At 33.7% G+C, this 16,939-nt stretch overlaps 2 protein-coding genes across 2 annotated transcripts; both read left to right on the top strand.

The window, feature by feature from the left end:
- The first annotated feature begins 2,579 nt into the window (after positions 1-2,579).
- On the top strand, positions 2,580-7,092 carry LOC105318127 (mitochondrial 2-oxodicarboxylate carrier). Its single transcript, XM_034471017.2, has 8 exons — positions 2,580-2,842; positions 3,083-3,215; positions 3,718-3,847; positions 4,849-4,956; positions 5,108-5,272; positions 5,531-5,712; positions 6,521-6,573; positions 6,905-7,092. The coding sequence occupies exons 1-8, from the start codon at positions 2,755-2,757 to the stop codon at positions 6,964-6,966; spliced, it is 921 nt and encodes a 306-aa protein (XP_034326908.2). The 5' UTR covers positions 2,580-2,754; the 3' UTR covers positions 6,967-7,092.
- Positions 7,093-9,791: 2,699 nt separating this feature from the next.
- Positions 9,792-16,369, top strand: LOC105318126 (uncharacterized). The gene is made up of 2 exons (XM_011415059.4): positions 9,792-9,929; positions 14,319-16,369. The coding sequence occupies exons 1-2, from the start codon at positions 9,894-9,896 to the stop codon at positions 16,137-16,139; spliced, it is 1,857 nt and encodes a 618-aa protein (XP_011413361.3). The 5' UTR covers positions 9,792-9,893; the 3' UTR covers positions 16,140-16,369.
- Positions 16,370-16,939: the final 570 nt, after the last annotated feature.

The following is a 16,939-nucleotide window of genomic DNA, read 5'->3' as shown; positions in this document are numbered from 1 at the left end:
AATCTGATTGGTTTAGACGCAGTTGATAATCCGTTCTATTACCCTCAGTGTTAGCAACACACTTAGCAACGGGTAACACAACGAATTGATACATGCGCATAAAATATGTGCGTACGGTTCGCCAAAGAATTCACGTCATTCTTATATTAAAGTAGTAAAGTTTTCTTTAAAATGAAGACGTTCAGTATAATAAAATAAATAGTGCCCGTTTAGGAGGGTAAGAGTTGAAATTGACACCCCTCCAAAACATTGTCAACCTCCGCTTCACGTCGGTAGACAATAAATAGTTTTCCCAGGGTGTCAATTTCAACTCTTACCCTCCTAAACCGGCACTATTTATTTAGTGTATATATAATTGTTCATAATCTACTCAATGGCATATCGTTGAAGCAAGCATGCACTTGATGTTTCCTGTTAAACAAAATGATAGGAAATATCCAATTTATTCTTTAAAAAATGCACTTTTGCGATAATTGATCTTCATCAATAAATCATATTTGTATAAAGACATTGATCACACAATTTATCTCTATAAACTTGACTTATACGTTATAATCTTTTTTAAAGCAAATTTCTAAAGCCCTACTCATAGCTTTGAATTTCGAGGCACAAAAACACTAAATCCTGCACATAGTCATTTGAGTTGATCGAGTTGAACTTGTACAATTGTTGCCAAGATAACGAACGGAAAGTTAATGATGACAGAACGAACAGACAGAAGGACAAAATGACAGACAGAAGGACAAAATGACAGCAGGGGCATAAAAATAATTTAACTTTAATTTGGTTTGATTTTAATTTTAATGTCAGCATATAGTTTTTAATCATAAAATTCTCTACATTTCATTTCTTTTTGACATGTGCTAAGTCATATTTCCCCCGAACACACTGCAAGTTTACTCCAGGTACATCCTGAAGTCGGCCTCCTCTCACCAACACTATGCTGTGTTCCTGTAAATTATGTCCCTCGCCTGGAATATACGCAGTCGCCTCTTTCCCATTGCTTAGTTTTAAACGCACACATTTTCGCTGAGCAGAATTGGGTTTCTTTGGCTTTTTGATGACAAGCTTCAATACAACACCTCTTTTATAGGCATTGCCACACAGATATTTATTTGGTTTCTTTATCTTGGGCTGTATGGGGCCTCCTCGTCTGTGCATCTGATTAAGGGTCTCAAACCTCTGTAAAATGAGGGAACCTCCCGGTCGTGGTTCTACTGCATGGTTCACCAATGGTGAAGAATCTGAATGAACAAAAATTTCAGTAATTAGTTTCAATTTGTGCATAAAAAACTTCTTCTTTTGTCACTTTCGATCAAAAACTCAAGCCGAGTAGTGAAAAATACCCCCAGCAATTGAAATTTTCATAAAATATTAATTTGAATGTTTATGGGAGTGATTTATAGCGCTCACAATGCACAGGTATGGGCAAATTGATATATGTGTAAGTTGATAGGAGAAATTATGGCAGACCAGACTTCGATTCAAAGCCTGGTCCCCTGAATCTTAGTCAGGTGTTCTACCAGTTGACTTGCTGTATAGAGAGGAAAATTTGACCCTGTTTTACAGACAGGGCGATTCTAAATTCTTAAATGATCTCTATTTAAAATACAAATACCGTATGTCTGGGCAAATCCAAGATGGGGCAAAACTGTAAGTGTACAAGGGCAAAAATTTCACGGAGCGAAAATAACCCTGTGTACTGTATCTGCCATTGAATCTGTCACATTCCTCCCCATTTGCCCTCAAGGACTATCATCCCTAATTTTTTCCCCAGTCAGGATTTGTGATTAATCTGTAAATTTCAGGGGTTCATCACAGCTTCAATTGTAGTACACATGTACTAAAATGAAATAATGAAAGACCAGACTGGTTTCCTAACCTTCAGTCTTTACCCTCAAGGATCATCAATCAGTTCTTTTCCCTGGCAGGTGTTAATTAACCTATCAGTTCTAGGGGTTGGTAACACCACTTTTAAATGTATAACAGGATATTAATGGACAGGACCTCAGACCCTGATTCTCTATATTAAAAGTGTTATTGCTACAAAAATGAGCAATTGTGGCGCAAACTATCGAGCCGGTCAGACTGTCACAGGTACCAAGGGCTAGAGTGAGATCTAGTGTTCAAAAATATAGAATTAATTTTGTCTTCATTGTACAAGGAGGTCATGGTCATGATAACAAATGGATTGAAAGATTGATCATAATACACCTACTTGTTACAAATTTATGTGTTGTTTTTAAGCTGGTGGTTGTCATCATGCGTGAAAATCTCTGGCAAAGGTTGGCAAGCGACATGATTTTCTGTAGATTGAAAATAAATTAAATAACGTAGTTTTTCTTACATAATAAACAGTAACATGAAATAGAGGAATTTCAACCCGAATTTCCTCCACTATCCATTGCACTAGTTCCTCAAAACATTTTGTTCTGGGTTTAATTAAGTATATCCATATACACATGATCAACAATACTACGGAAAGTAAACGTTCGAATGAAATTATTTTTATTCCAGAAACTGACAATCAAATAAGTGAAATAACACAAATAATGCCCTTTATTTTTACCTTGCATTAGCACACTCTCCGGAAAAGAAGATTCCGGATTGTCTTGTACTGGTTTTACCCTCAACTTAAAAAAAACTAAAGTTTGAACCGGATACCATCACCATGTCATGGGTCAAGATGTGGTTTCATGTGTAGGATTACTAGGATACAACTGAAAGGGGTACACGTACAGTATTGAAAACACCATGGCAGCAGTCGTAGAGCCTTCAAGTGGCTCCCGACACAGCCCAATGAAACTCCACTTTATGCAGTTTGCAGCGGGTGGATGTGCAGGTAACCCCCCCCCCCTTTTTTATGGATTTCCGGATAATTTTACAAATTCTAATTTCTAAACACTGCTGAAGAGATGAGGTGGGGATATCACCCAGGATCTATATAAATATAATTGTTTTGTAATACTTTAAGCTAAGATAATTTTTATCGATATGTAGAATTTTTATTAGAATTTATATTGGTCTGTTATTTTTTGTTTTGATTCATTATTTAATTTTTTTGTTGGTTACTTTGTATCAGGTTTTGTGGAGGTGTCACTGATGCACCCACTTGATCTAATGAAAACGAGATTCCAAATCCAAAGGGGACCAGATGATCCGAATCGGTATACGTCATTGGCAGACTGCTTCAAGAAGATGTACCGAAATGAAGGGTATTAATGCCTCATTATTTATATACATGTATTATTATTTAATATTCAGTTGAATTTTGGTATCTAAATCACTGATATCACAAATACCATAGATATGTCAAAGTGGTTTAGAAGTTCCAATGATTGTAAATGTTTCTGAAATTATTATCTCATCAATATCTCAAATATTGCACTAATGTGATTTCTATAGTTTTTCTTGGTACTGACACATGGAGTTTGAGATAACAATCTAAGGTTTAACAGTGGATGTAAAATTATTAGGTTGTTTAACAGAACTCATTATTATTCTGACTAAGGTTTCTGATGAAGCTGGGATCATTGCTTTCTGTAAATCTCCAAATTCTGACTGACATAATGCTAAACTATTATAAATATTTGAATATTTTTTCTAAAATGATATTGAATAAGAGACATTAATTTTCTTATGGTTAACACTGATCGTAAAGAAAGAATAGGTGTTTTCTTTAATTTGTAATAAATCATGTTTATTGGATTATTTCAGGGCTCTTTCTTTTTATAAAGGCATTCTACCCCCATTGATGGCAGAAACTCCCAAACGAGCTGTGAAATTTTTTACATTTGAGAGATATAAAGAAATGTTTGCATCTTTTCAAATCATCCCATACTCATCTGTAAGTACTTTGTTGACTATGAATTGTCTCTAGCTCCTATTAAATAATATAAAAAAACTTAGGTTACTTTGCATGTTTTCAGAAATCTGACAAGTTATCTCTTTATGATATATATGTTTGGATAAATTATTTGTTTACACTCCTAAAAAACTTGAGACATTAAAAAATCAGATTTTATTCAGTATGTGAACTCAATGACTGAAATAAATAATTGATTTTACTTTCTATTGGAGAGTTATTTCCCCTTGTTTTTTCTTCTTGTTATTACTTCTGCATGTTTACCTAGGTGCAGGTCTGTAGCTACCGGTCCGAAAAAGCTTGGATGAATGACCTTGGAGCTACAGTTCCTTAACTGTTAAAAAGTTGCAACTTACTGCACACAAAAACTTGCTCGAGTTTTGGACTGATTAAATTATGTAAAAATTATTTCAAAGTACCATTAAATTCTTCAGACATTTTAATACTGATGACATCGCTTTACCTCAGACTTTTTCTTGACACGCTTGCCGAACAGATCTCGGAAAATGAAGCACATGTATTTCATGTGCAGATCAAGACTTGCCATTTTTACATGTATAAAACAAACTACACTTCTTCAATTCATGAAGCTGGTGATGGTGTTAAAAAGAATATCCTAGGCATATAAAGTAACAATATCGATAGGAAAATGACAGAGAAATTTTGCAGCATCAAATATCTCATATCTGTACAAAATCTCTAAGAATATTAGGTTAATCAGTCCAAACAAGCACAGTTTTTTGTATGAGAGGAATTGTAGCTCTATGGTCCATCCACCTGAATTTTCTTGGTAGAGCTACAGATCTGCAGATCTGTTGACCCTACAGTTAAAAACTACTCAAAATTTTATTTTTAAATAGAATATTTGAGATAGATCTTTTTATTCTACAGCTGTATGTACGATATGTATTTTGTAATGCGTCAGGTGTAATCATTCATGTCTAGATGATTTTCTGTTGTTTATTTTTTCCCTCCCCTTGTAGATTTTGTATCTGGCTGGGTTGTGCTCGGGACTTACTGAGGCGGTAATCATAAATCCATTTGAAGTTGTGAAAGTCAAACTACAGGCAGATCGACATGCTTTTAAAGAGGTATGTACTGGAAAAATTGACACTGTAATTATTCAAAATTACATGTATTTAACTTTGTAGTACTTAATTCAATTCTTATTAATGATTTATTTATTCAATTGAAATTTAAAGTCATATATTTTTATTATAGCACTTTTAATAATCATTTCAGCAAGGCAGCACAATTGCAACAGCAAGAGAGATAATTCGAAATGACGGATTTGGACGGCGCGGATTAAACAAAGGCCTCACATCCACTCTAGGTCGTCATGGAGTTTTTAACATGATCTACTTTGGCTTTTATCACAATGTCCGAGATTTAATTCCACAGGCAGAGGTAATGCACTGCTAAATAGGAAAGATTTGCAGAGTTTTCAAAATTCATGGGTACCAATTATTTTTTATCAATTTCATGGGAATGCAATTTCATGAATTTCTTTGTATGATGATCTAAATTAGACTGTGCCTCTTAATTCAGTTAGGTTTTAGAGTTTTGGGTAGAGAGTACAATGAAAATTTATCCACTACACATCCATATGATTCTGCTGTAAATCTATGAAACTCATGCTTTGAAAATACTGTTTTGTCTCTACAGACCCACAGTTTGGAGATTGGTAGAAAGCTTTTGATTGGCTTTGTGTCAGGAACGATAGCATCCTGTGTCAACATTCCATTTGATGTGGCTAAAAGCAGAATTCAGGGGCCACAACCTGTGCCTGGCGAGATCAAATACAGGACGTGTTTTAAAACTATTGCAACAGTTTACAAAGAAGAAGGGTGAGATAGTAGATCTTAGATTACTTTTATTACAAGTTTACCCATCACATTTTATAGACATCACATTTCAATGTTTACTTGTCAAGTGAACACATTACTTTAAACTGTACGTGTTAAAATGTAATATCCTTTCACAAGGTAGTGTTCTCTTTAAGGTGGTATTAGACATTAATGTGAATTAAAGAACATTAAAATGACAATACTTTCACCGGTTTAGAATTTTCAAATTTTTCAATATTTAACCAAAATTTAGCTAGCATTTAAAAATTTTTGGAGAGGTAGAAAATGTAAAAACCCCAGTGGGATTCGAACTCATGACTTACAGCTTCGTAGTAAACCCTCTAACCCAATGCGCTATGCTGTTAGGTGACAATACTTAGAAAGAAACTACTTACAGAGTGTATATAATTACACTTCATTTTATTGTTTATTTCAATAAACAATACCGAATATCAGATGATTTTCGCGATGATATAATTTTTGCTTTTTTCACGATGTCTTTTAAATCACAAATTATTGAATACGCAGAAATAATACTCTGTATTATTTTCTATAAGAAACTTTTTAAAATTGCAAAAAATGACTGGCGCAAATTAAAAATGCTACACATTTCCCCATTTCCGCAAATTTTGTGACACGCAAAAAGAACTGGATATACGGTATGTTACAACATACCACCTTAAAAAAAACGTGGAAGGAAGAATATTTTTTTCATTAACATGCAGTTTTAACCTCAGTCTGACTTATTGGTAGCAATACATGTTGGTTTATGGATGTTCTTACATCTATCATTATATATTTCTTCCAGGTTTTTAGCTTTGTATAAAGGACTGCTACCAAAAGTACTGAGATTAGGCCCAGGTATGTTTTTATACAAAATGTAAACCAATTATTGATAAGTATTGTACTAATGCAATAAATATCAGTGAGATTCTGCCATATTACATGTTGATACCCCCACCCCCCCCCCCCTCCTTAAAAAAAAAAAAGAAAAAGAAAATACTTCTAGAAATGAATGGAATAGCTGACGTTTATAGTTCATAATAATATGTTGAGGCTGGAACATTAAAATCTTAACAAAAATACATGTACATTATAGTTTAATCTTTCTTGAAAGTGTGCTCCTATTAATTAAGTACCATATTTAATATATTGAAATCAGAATCTAAACACAATTTTTTTGTATTGACAGGAGGAGCAATCATGTTGCTGGTCAATGAATACGCTTTTAAATGGATGAAGGAGAATATGTGATATTTAAATCAACACATAAACTACATGTATAAATACTTTTATAAGTGATTATATGATAATAAAAAAAAAACAACTATATGTGCCAAATATTTATACAATAATTGTGCATGCATTTGTCGACAAACATTTCAATTAAAACTATGCCGTCTAAAATGTGTATATTGGATTTGATTATTGCTGGATTTTTGTATATTTCAAAGATGACCAGGTATTTTCCATTTTATTTGTCAGTGCTACTTTTTTATTCACTGTCTCAAGATGATATTTTGATTATATACATTAAAAGTATTCACTATATAGTTTGAGTAAATCTTCTTTCATAAAATAGAAAGTTATTTTTGAGAGAGAGAGAGAGAGAGAGAGAGAGGCTGTTTGTGCCTAGAGTTAGAAAGGATCTACTATTTATGTATGGGTACATTAGTATGCTAGGAAGAGAAAACAATTTTCTAATGTCTCGAATACATGGACTTTTTAAAAGTGGTAAGTGACATATTTTCATGTTAATTCATTTGTAGATGTAAACATCTTTTGGGCATTTCAGGGAGAATCCGTTTCACAATGGTGTGCATGTATAGTTCTTCCTCGCGTTGTTGTCACGCATTTAAAAATATGCGCTGTTTTCCTTTTTATGCAAAAATGTGCTATATTGAAACTATCCCCATACTGACGCTCTTCAAAGTCAAGAGACGAGACAATCTTTCCTAATCAAAATGATAGCAGATAACATTCTAACAAATAGCAAAACTCGTCTTCAATTTTACTAAATTATAAACCTTTTCATGGCTTTGCTATATCGACCACTCACTATCAATGACTATTGGGAGACGGTGGCCGATTGTTCTAATTTCACCAAAATATTTCTTAACTTTCTAGGAAACACTTTTAATTTAATTAATAAAAAAAATATTCCTCACACCAGGGACGTATATCGGTCCCTGCTCACACGCGTGATACATAATAAGCCATGGCAGTGTTCTCGAAAGCTTTAAAATATCGCACTTCTCCGCTGTAAAATTGTTACCTACTCCTTTATAAGTTCGTTTTTTATTTTGCATGTTCTTAATTTGATTTGTACACTCTCATAGAATTCCTTTCTTATCCAAGATAAAACAATATACACAGGAGATTATCCGGATATATCCTGTGCATCCATAAACTATATAATACAACAAGTAATAGCTTTCCAAAAAGCTTGCCTGACTAAACAAAATTATTCAATGGAAGCATGCATGTATCAATTAGGCTATCTTATCAGAAATGAATTTTTATTTTCGCTGCTGATCATAAATTTATAAATGGAACATGCAAATTTAAGACGAAATGTTAGTCTTTTCTCCGATCTAGAACATGTACATATATATCACTTGAAATTCATTTATTTTATTAATTCAATGTTTTTAGGAATATACACATATCATATAAGTACATGTAAGTTTGAAAGCTGGAGAGTAAATAGTCGTTTTTTTTCAAATTGTATTTGTTATATTAATTGCAAAATCAACTAAAAGGCATTTTTTAAAACTTCCAACCTTATGAAACAAACACGTATTGTGTTTGAATGTGTGTGGGCAGTTTCATTAAAATCATCTTGACAAGCAATTTAAGAAGGGTGAATTCTCAAATTCATGAAAAAACCCTAACTGTAACTTCAATTCAATTAGAATTCCTTATTTGCAGAACTTTTTATTATTGCATGCTCCTACAAAAGTGGAAGGGGGGGGGGGCAAATCCATGATATTTCCATTTATCCTATAAAGTTAAGAAAGTGCCAGCTGTCAAAAAAGAGGGGAGGGGAAGCAGCCTCCCTCACCCAACCCCCGATGCTACGTGCCTGTGATGTAAACACATGGTGTGCACTGGGGTATTTTTCATGATCCCAACAGACTCGTCAAATAATCGACGTACAAAAACTATGAATGAGACATTTTGGCGCGAAATCCTGCTTTACCGTTCACGCAACGAATGAACTTATCCATTGGCAGAGATCCATGGGGGGGGGGAGGGTTAGATGAATTTTTTGACTTTTTTTTTTGTAACAGCTACATATATGTATATTATACTTTGGACCGGATGGTTTGGAAGAAATCTATCGAATTAAGAAACACACTTGATTAGTAATTTTTAAATGTGGTAATGTACATATAGTAAGACATGCGAGTTATGTTCCCTTTTCAAGATTAATGAAATCGCCCAACTAAACGAAAATGGGGTCACACCCCGCTTTGGCGATTTAGTTCCCCCAGTAAACATTCCAGCTGTATAAATATATATTTGTTTTAATCCAAACTGATGACTCTCTTGTAATAATGATAATCCAACACCAATTATTTCTTACATTGTACCATAATAGACAATATGCTACAACTTGTTGCGATGACCCCCTCCCCCTTTTTCACCATTCAAATATGGTGGAATGCTGATCTATTTTTAAAGCAGGATTACACACGTGCTCTGCATGGTGACCGTCCCTGTTTACTTGAAAACTCTTGCTCGCTGTTGTTATTACATGCCATATAACATGTTCATCAATTATGAACGTAAATGCTGATATTTTAAACATGCATCAGTTAATCTTTTCTGTGAAATATCATGATATTGCTTGTCCCATTGTCTGCACTGTTTCGGAGATTGCAACTTTTAAACCTTAGATATGCCTGACGTCATGACGTCAGGCAATTATTTTCGCAAAAATTCTACCAAATAAAGTATCTAAATCTTGTTTTTAATTTAGCAACTTTTTATGATAGTTTTTTTTATGTGAGCAAAATAAAAGCTTAAACATATTTTTTCGGCGGTGAAATCAATTGTAAGTGTAGAGGCTTCGACTTTATCAGTGTACGAGTTAACCAAGATGGCATTTTGCCGCCAAAATATGTCGACGTGCTCAGTTGTCAACAATTCATATAACAGTACTTTGCAAACGATCCATGGATTCAACAGAAGATTCATCGGTGTCATATCAGGTACTAGGGTTTGAAAATTCAAGATGCATGCTATATGCAAGATAAGCGACGTGAAAAGGTTTAAATTACATGTAGTTCACTGTCTAAGGTTTATTCACAGATGTTCGTCACGTAGAACACTTGTATTTTATAGTATAGAAGTGATGACATAAGATAGTAAAAAGATGAAAAGTTGGCGACGAGTCCCAGACTAAATCTTAGCAAAATTTGTCAAGACTGGAAAATTTTGACTGCATGACGCCCCTTTCAAAGACGCCTTAGCCTTATTTTTCTGATTTATAGTCTATGCCTTACATTTTCTTAAATTATTCTATATTTATAAATACCTCTAGATTCAAATGATGTTCATTCAAAGTATAAAAAAAGTTCCAAGATTCCCCCCTTGGAGACGCCCCCTCTACCTTGTCAGGTTTCATTTCATTTTCAAAAAAAAGTTTACGGAGGTTTTGCTTAGTAAAAAAAGATGAAAATACCTGGATTATAATGTTGGAAAGTTGTGCTAAGTATTCCGATTGGAAAAAAGGTGTAGACATTTCCTATTGAATCTCCGTAAAAAATCTGCATTTGTTTTTGTGAATTTTTTCAAGTTAAAAAATAATGTGTGAATGAAAATATTTTGGATATTTTCCCTTTCATTGACTTCAATTTTACAGGTATGTGTATTTTTATTAAAGATTGACCAAATGTGCCACATCAAACTTGGGACAGACTGGAGGAAAAAATTTATTTTTAGCTCACCGAGACGAAGTCAGGGGGAGCTTATGCTATACCCTCGGCGTCGGCGTCCGGACCTGGTTAAAGTTTTTGTTGCAGGTCCTGTATCTAAGTTATTACTTGTCCTATCTTCACCAAACTTGCATGGTTGATGCATCTGGACTTACTTATGGACTTGAAAGACTTGGATACTGAATCTGAGTCCTAAATTTCAGATGCTGGAGGAGGTTAATGTTGTTGGACCAGGTTAAAGTTTTTGTTGCAGGTGCCCTTTGATAGCAATATCTAAGTTACTGCAGGTCCGTACTTCACCAAACTTGCATGGATGGTGTGTCTTATGATACTGATGCACCAGACAGGCTTGAGTGCTGAATCTGAGCTATAGGTTTCGGATGCTGGAGGAGGTTAAGGTTTTTGGACCAGGTTAAAGTTTTTGTTGCAGGTGCCCTTTGATAGCAATATCTAAGTTACTGCAGGTCTGTACTTCACCAAACTTGCATGGATGGTGTGTCTTATGATACTGATGCACCAGACAGGCTTGAGTGCTGAATCTGAGCTATAGGTTTCGGATGCTGGAGGAGGTTAAGGTTTTTGGACCAGGTTAAAGTTTTTGTTGCAGGTGCCCTCTGATCATTATATCTTAGTTACTACTTGTCCTAACTTCACCAGACTTCCATGGATGGTGCGTCTTATGATACTGATGCACCAGACAGGCTTGAATGCTGAATCTGTGCCATAGGTTTCAGATGCTGGATATGGTTAAGTTTTTTGGAACAGGTTACATGTTTAATAGATAATAGTACTATTTCAAACTTGCATAGTTGATTAAACTGTAGAATGAATGAATCACAGAGGAAGCTTCAGATGCAGGCTTGATCTCCATTACCAAGGATGCTAAAAAATAAATCTTAGTTATTACAGGTCCTAACTTCACCAAACTTGAATGGATGGTGTGTCTTATGATACAGATGCACCTGACAAGCATGAATGTTGAATCTGAGCCATAGGTTAGGGATGCTGGACCAGGTTAAGGTTTTAATTGCTAGTGCCCTCTGATGATGATATCTTAGTTATTACTGGTCTGAACTTTACCAAATTGCATGGAGATGCGTCTTATGTATACTGATGCACCTGACAGGCTTGAATGCTGAATCTGAGCCATATGTTTCGGATGCTGGATGAGGTTTAGTTTTTTTGGAACAGGTCACATGTTTTATAGATGATAGCTTGCATAGTTGATTTAACTATATTATAAATGAAACGCAGAGGTTGCTTCAGATGCAGAGCCTGATCTCCATTATCAAGGATGCTAAAGAAATCTCCTACCTCACTCAAACCTGCTCGATAGATAGATGTGTTTGTTGATAAATGATATAACATGATTCCTATGATATAGTATTGTTTGGTATGAAACAATATTGTTTAATATGACACAATATAATATCATATGTGATATTATAAAAATTTATATGATACAATATGATATTGTATCAATTTTTTTTTATATTTTATGTTATGATATTGTATCATGATATCGTTATGTATAATATTGTATATTATGATACAATATTGTATAATATTATATTGTATTATTAATTTATTATTTTATCACATGATACTATTACATAAGATATTGAAAAATATAATATTGTATCCTATGATACAATATTGTATATTTTATAATATTGTATCATACGATATTGTATAATATGATATTAGTGTCTGTAATATAGAATTATATCACATGAAATTGTATAATATGATACTGTAATATTATATAATATTGTATCATACGATATTGTATAATATGATATTGGTTTATAATATGATATATTATCACATTGCATGAAATTGTATTGTATGATATTGTAAAACATATTATTGTATCATATGATACAATATATATAATATAATATTGTATTATAAAATATTTTACTTTATCACATAATATTGTATCATTTGATATGATACAATGTTGTATCAAATTATATTGTATCATATGATACAATATCATATTATGTATTAAAAATGATACAGTATCATACAATACCATACTATATTATACAATATAATATCATATGTTTCAATGTTATGATGTATTATGTAATATGATATTGTAATATAATACTATATTGTTTTATATATAATGATATTGTATTATTTGATCAAATACAATAACGTATAACACAATACTATTACTTATTAGGTTAGTTACTGACTCACTACGGAAAAATATTGGGTTGATCAATCTCATAGATGGCGAGGCGAAGCCGAGCCTTCTATGAGATTGATCAACCCAATATTTTTCCGTAGTGAGTCAGTAACTAACCTTATAAGTGTTTTGTTTTCCCGAGGACTATCAAGCGACATATTTATTCACAAATAGCGATGATCTAGCCATGTACAAGATGCCTAACATCTCATCCAATTTAACTCATTTAAACTCTTCAAAATTTTCAATCTCGCCTTTCAAATAATCTTTAAAAATCCTTGCTTCAGCCATGTTTACTTACAAGGTTTTGTTGCTATTCAATTTTAAATGTTTTCCCCCTTTCCTCTGCAGATATTTGAGCAAAATTCGACGCTGCCATTTTGTTCTGCTCCAGACAAAACAATGTGACGTCAATATTCTAAGGGCAACTACTCTAATTTTAAAGAATTTCAAAGGGCAACTACTCCAAATACTTTAAGAACTTACGGCATGCGGTTTATGTATTAAATACTATGAAATGTCGAAATGAGTAAGCGAAGCGTCGACCAATGACGGCCATATTGCCTAATATTATTTCTCACAGAACAAATATTATAATAGAGATATATGAGGCAATCACGTGCTATGTTTAAACCAATGAAAGTGTGACATTTCAGACCAAGGGAAAACAAAATGTCATATCATACGTTACAATATCATATCTCATCATTGTTTATTACGGTATTTTATTGTATTATATGATATATGTTGTAAATATGATAGGATGCAATATTTAATGTTATATTATTGTATTGATTAACAAATGAACATATGATTATCATACAATTTTTTAACAGATGATATACGGTATTGTGTCAAAACAGAATCCATGAATATCCAAGATCATAAAGTATGATTTTCATTTAATATGATAAAGGTGGTCTCTTAAAGGTGAAGTCTCATAAGGGTGATGTCTCGTCTCGGTGAGCTTTGTAATCTGTGATTACCTATGCTTAAATGTTTAGTAGGAAAATTAGTTTACCATTAGACCATCAAATCAATAATTGGAGTCAATTTACCAAACAGTGACCAGTATCTAACTTTACTAAGGTGGTATGGCACACCTGTCGATATTAATGTGGATAAAAGTACCTTAAAATCATAATTTTTACATAATGATTATAATTTTGAAATTGTACAATATTTGAACCAAAAGTATGTTTTTAAAATTTATGGAAAGATATAAATTATAAAAGTTTGACTCATGAGTTATAGATTTGTAGTTAATGCTCTCACCCAGTGCGCTTCTCTGTTAGGTAACAATTTTTGGAAAGTATAGTTAATTTCGTTAAAAAGAATGCCACAATAAGGAGGTGTTCCATACCACTTTAAATATTAAATTACTATTCTGTAACCTTGTAACTGTAGCTTTAGTAATATAACCTTATGTCTTTGTTTTTCCAATCTGCTTCAACATTTTTTAGATTCCAAGAAGTTTGGATGAATTCGAAAGCAGTATTTTGCAAGGTGTTACAGAAGATGAGGAGGCAAAACTGTTCGCCAATGTCATCGACTTTAAAGCTGGGAGGTGCTTCATTAAAACGAAATTCCATGATGTGTTCATCAATGTGATTGACCGTCTCTACAGGAAGTGTAGGAAACAATGGAACTGTGTCTCAGGAATTCAAGGACTTGGGAAAACGTCCTCGGTTTTGTATTTTGTTTTGGAGTGCAGGAGAAGAAAAGACCATAGGATTCATTACGTTGATCTCAATGAAATTGATGTAAGGGATAAACATTTAGATAAGTTTTCCTCCTTTTCTTTGAATTTTCAAGCAGAGGATTGTCTCATCATTGACCACACAACAATTTTCAACACCCACTATACACAGAAAATCAGAAACATCCTTGAGGGTAAAGACATCAAATTTATTATGATTCCAGCAGGATTTACTGCCACTCCTTATAGCAATGGTGAAATTGACTGTGGAAGAGAATTACAACTAGATGAAGAATGCTTTCTGAAAATCTGGAGTGGGTCTTTGAAGGTATTGAACTGTAAAGATGAAGGACTCACAAAGACAGGGAAGGAGGCATATGATGTTTTTTCGGAGCATTTTATAATGACTCCTAGATTACTCCACAATGTCTTGGAGTACATGTATGCGTTTGGAAAAACGGTTCATCAAGCCTTGATACAATACACCAAAGAAATCCAAGAAGAAATAGCCAGCTTTAAGGGAACTGGAAACAGTGCAGTCTATGATAAATTTATACTGCATACCACTATTTTGCTCCAACATATCCCTGTTGAAGGAGAATACATCTTTACAGTAACTGATGCTAGACAAGTAATGATAGCTTTCAACATCTTTCATACAGATCTTTACACTGTAATGCAGGAGGATATAGAAAACAATGCCAAAATCTTTGAACTAGGAGTACAGGAAGGAGATGTGGTTGTTAAGGTGCATCACCTTCAAGCCTACCTAGCTCCTGAGTGGAGGGCCAGATTGCCATACAGGCTAGATATGGTCTTACAAAAAGGTTATAGTGACAAGATTTTCACAGTGATGTTACAAAATAGTGCAAAAAGGGAGTTCATTAAATTGTTAGTTAGTGCCCAAGAGAAGAAAGGCATCGTATTGCTGCCTTTAATATACAATACTATGGAAACGTCATATCAACCTTCTGAAACTCCTCTTGATGTTCCACAAACTAAGTCTGATGATTGGCTTCTTCTGCGAATTCCTTCCCAGAGATTTTTCCACCCAGATCAACAGAGAATAGAACATTTTGCAAAAGATGTTCCTACAAGTCTAAACAGTCATTACAAAAGTTTGTTCAGGGTTGCGTTATATCTTAAAGAACTTGCTACTTCAGTAGACAAGTTTGTTGTATACCCAGAGATCCAAGATTTCCTGGGAATGGATTACTTTGTATATGTTACGATCAGAATGGATGAAACAGAAGTATGCTCTCCTGCCAAGAAGCTACGGCCCTGCAAAAACTCAGTGCTGTATCTTGTTCAAGTGGCAACAGGTGCTACTCTAAGAGGAGAACGAATTGGTCAAGCCTTGAATGTTGTGAAAAGCGTGTTTTCAGATACGACTGTTGCTGTCCATGTTGTTATAATTATTGCAAGAAGTGATACTCTTGCATATCCATTAACAAGTTGTTGCTTTAAGAATATCACAATCTTGAACTTGTATGAGAAAACTTCAAGCTGTCTGCAAGATCTCTTGCAGTCCAACAGTCTCTTGTACAACTTCTTCCTACGATTGGTAAGAAGTAAGCAAGATTGAATTATACATGTATGTATAAAAGATATTTGGTAAAGGACACTGCTTTTTGTGCATCATTTAGAATTTCTTTTTACAGTTCAAGCCTTTGGAACATTTGTATTAAATGGTTTGGTAAAACAGTAAACCAGCCCATAGGTGTAAAATGTTAGATGAAATTGCTTAAGTAAACCTTACACGACTAAAATGTGAACCGTTGCCATTGAATGAAAATTAAATGATCTCTAAATGCTTGCAAATTTTGATTTTTATACCTGTTGTATTTTGTGAGGCAGGGTTGAACTAATTGTGAATTAGTACATCTTGTTTTATACAATCCTAGATTAAAAATACTGTACACACGCATGAAATGATGCAATCAAGATTTAGATAAATCTTGCACATTAAGAAAATTTGTGGAATGTGAACTGTAGTTGATACACCAACAGTCTGAAAAGAGGTGCATCTTTGCACAGGCACCTGGGCTGCGTTCAAGATCGTAGCAGCTAGCCTAGCCGCTAGATCGTAGATATCCAAGTCTATTGAACAGACCGCTAGGTCTAAGATTTGAAGTTTTGAAATATTCAACTAAAGACTAATTACATCGACATAATTTGTTAATTTTAAGCGGAAATATACATGTTTAAATTCATTACATTCGGCTAGGCTAGCTTATTGTTCAACTACGTAGCAGCTACAATCTTGAAAGCAGCCCAGATGTTGTTCAGGGTTATATTTTTCTCATAAGAAAAAATAAAATCTCTAGCTATATATGTAACCTTATAAATAGTTATTGCTAGGTAGGAGGTATATTTTTCTTGAAT

The sequence above is a fragment of the Magallana gigas genome, chromosome 6 (genome assembly GCF_963853765.1).
Source record: "Magallana gigas chromosome 6, xbMagGiga1.1, whole genome shotgun sequence".
Lineage (NCBI taxonomy): Eukaryota > Metazoa > Mollusca > Bivalvia > Ostreida > Ostreidae > Magallana > Magallana gigas.
The sequence above is the reverse complement of the archived record's forward strand: the minus strand, read 5'-3'. Positions and strand labels throughout refer to the sequence as shown.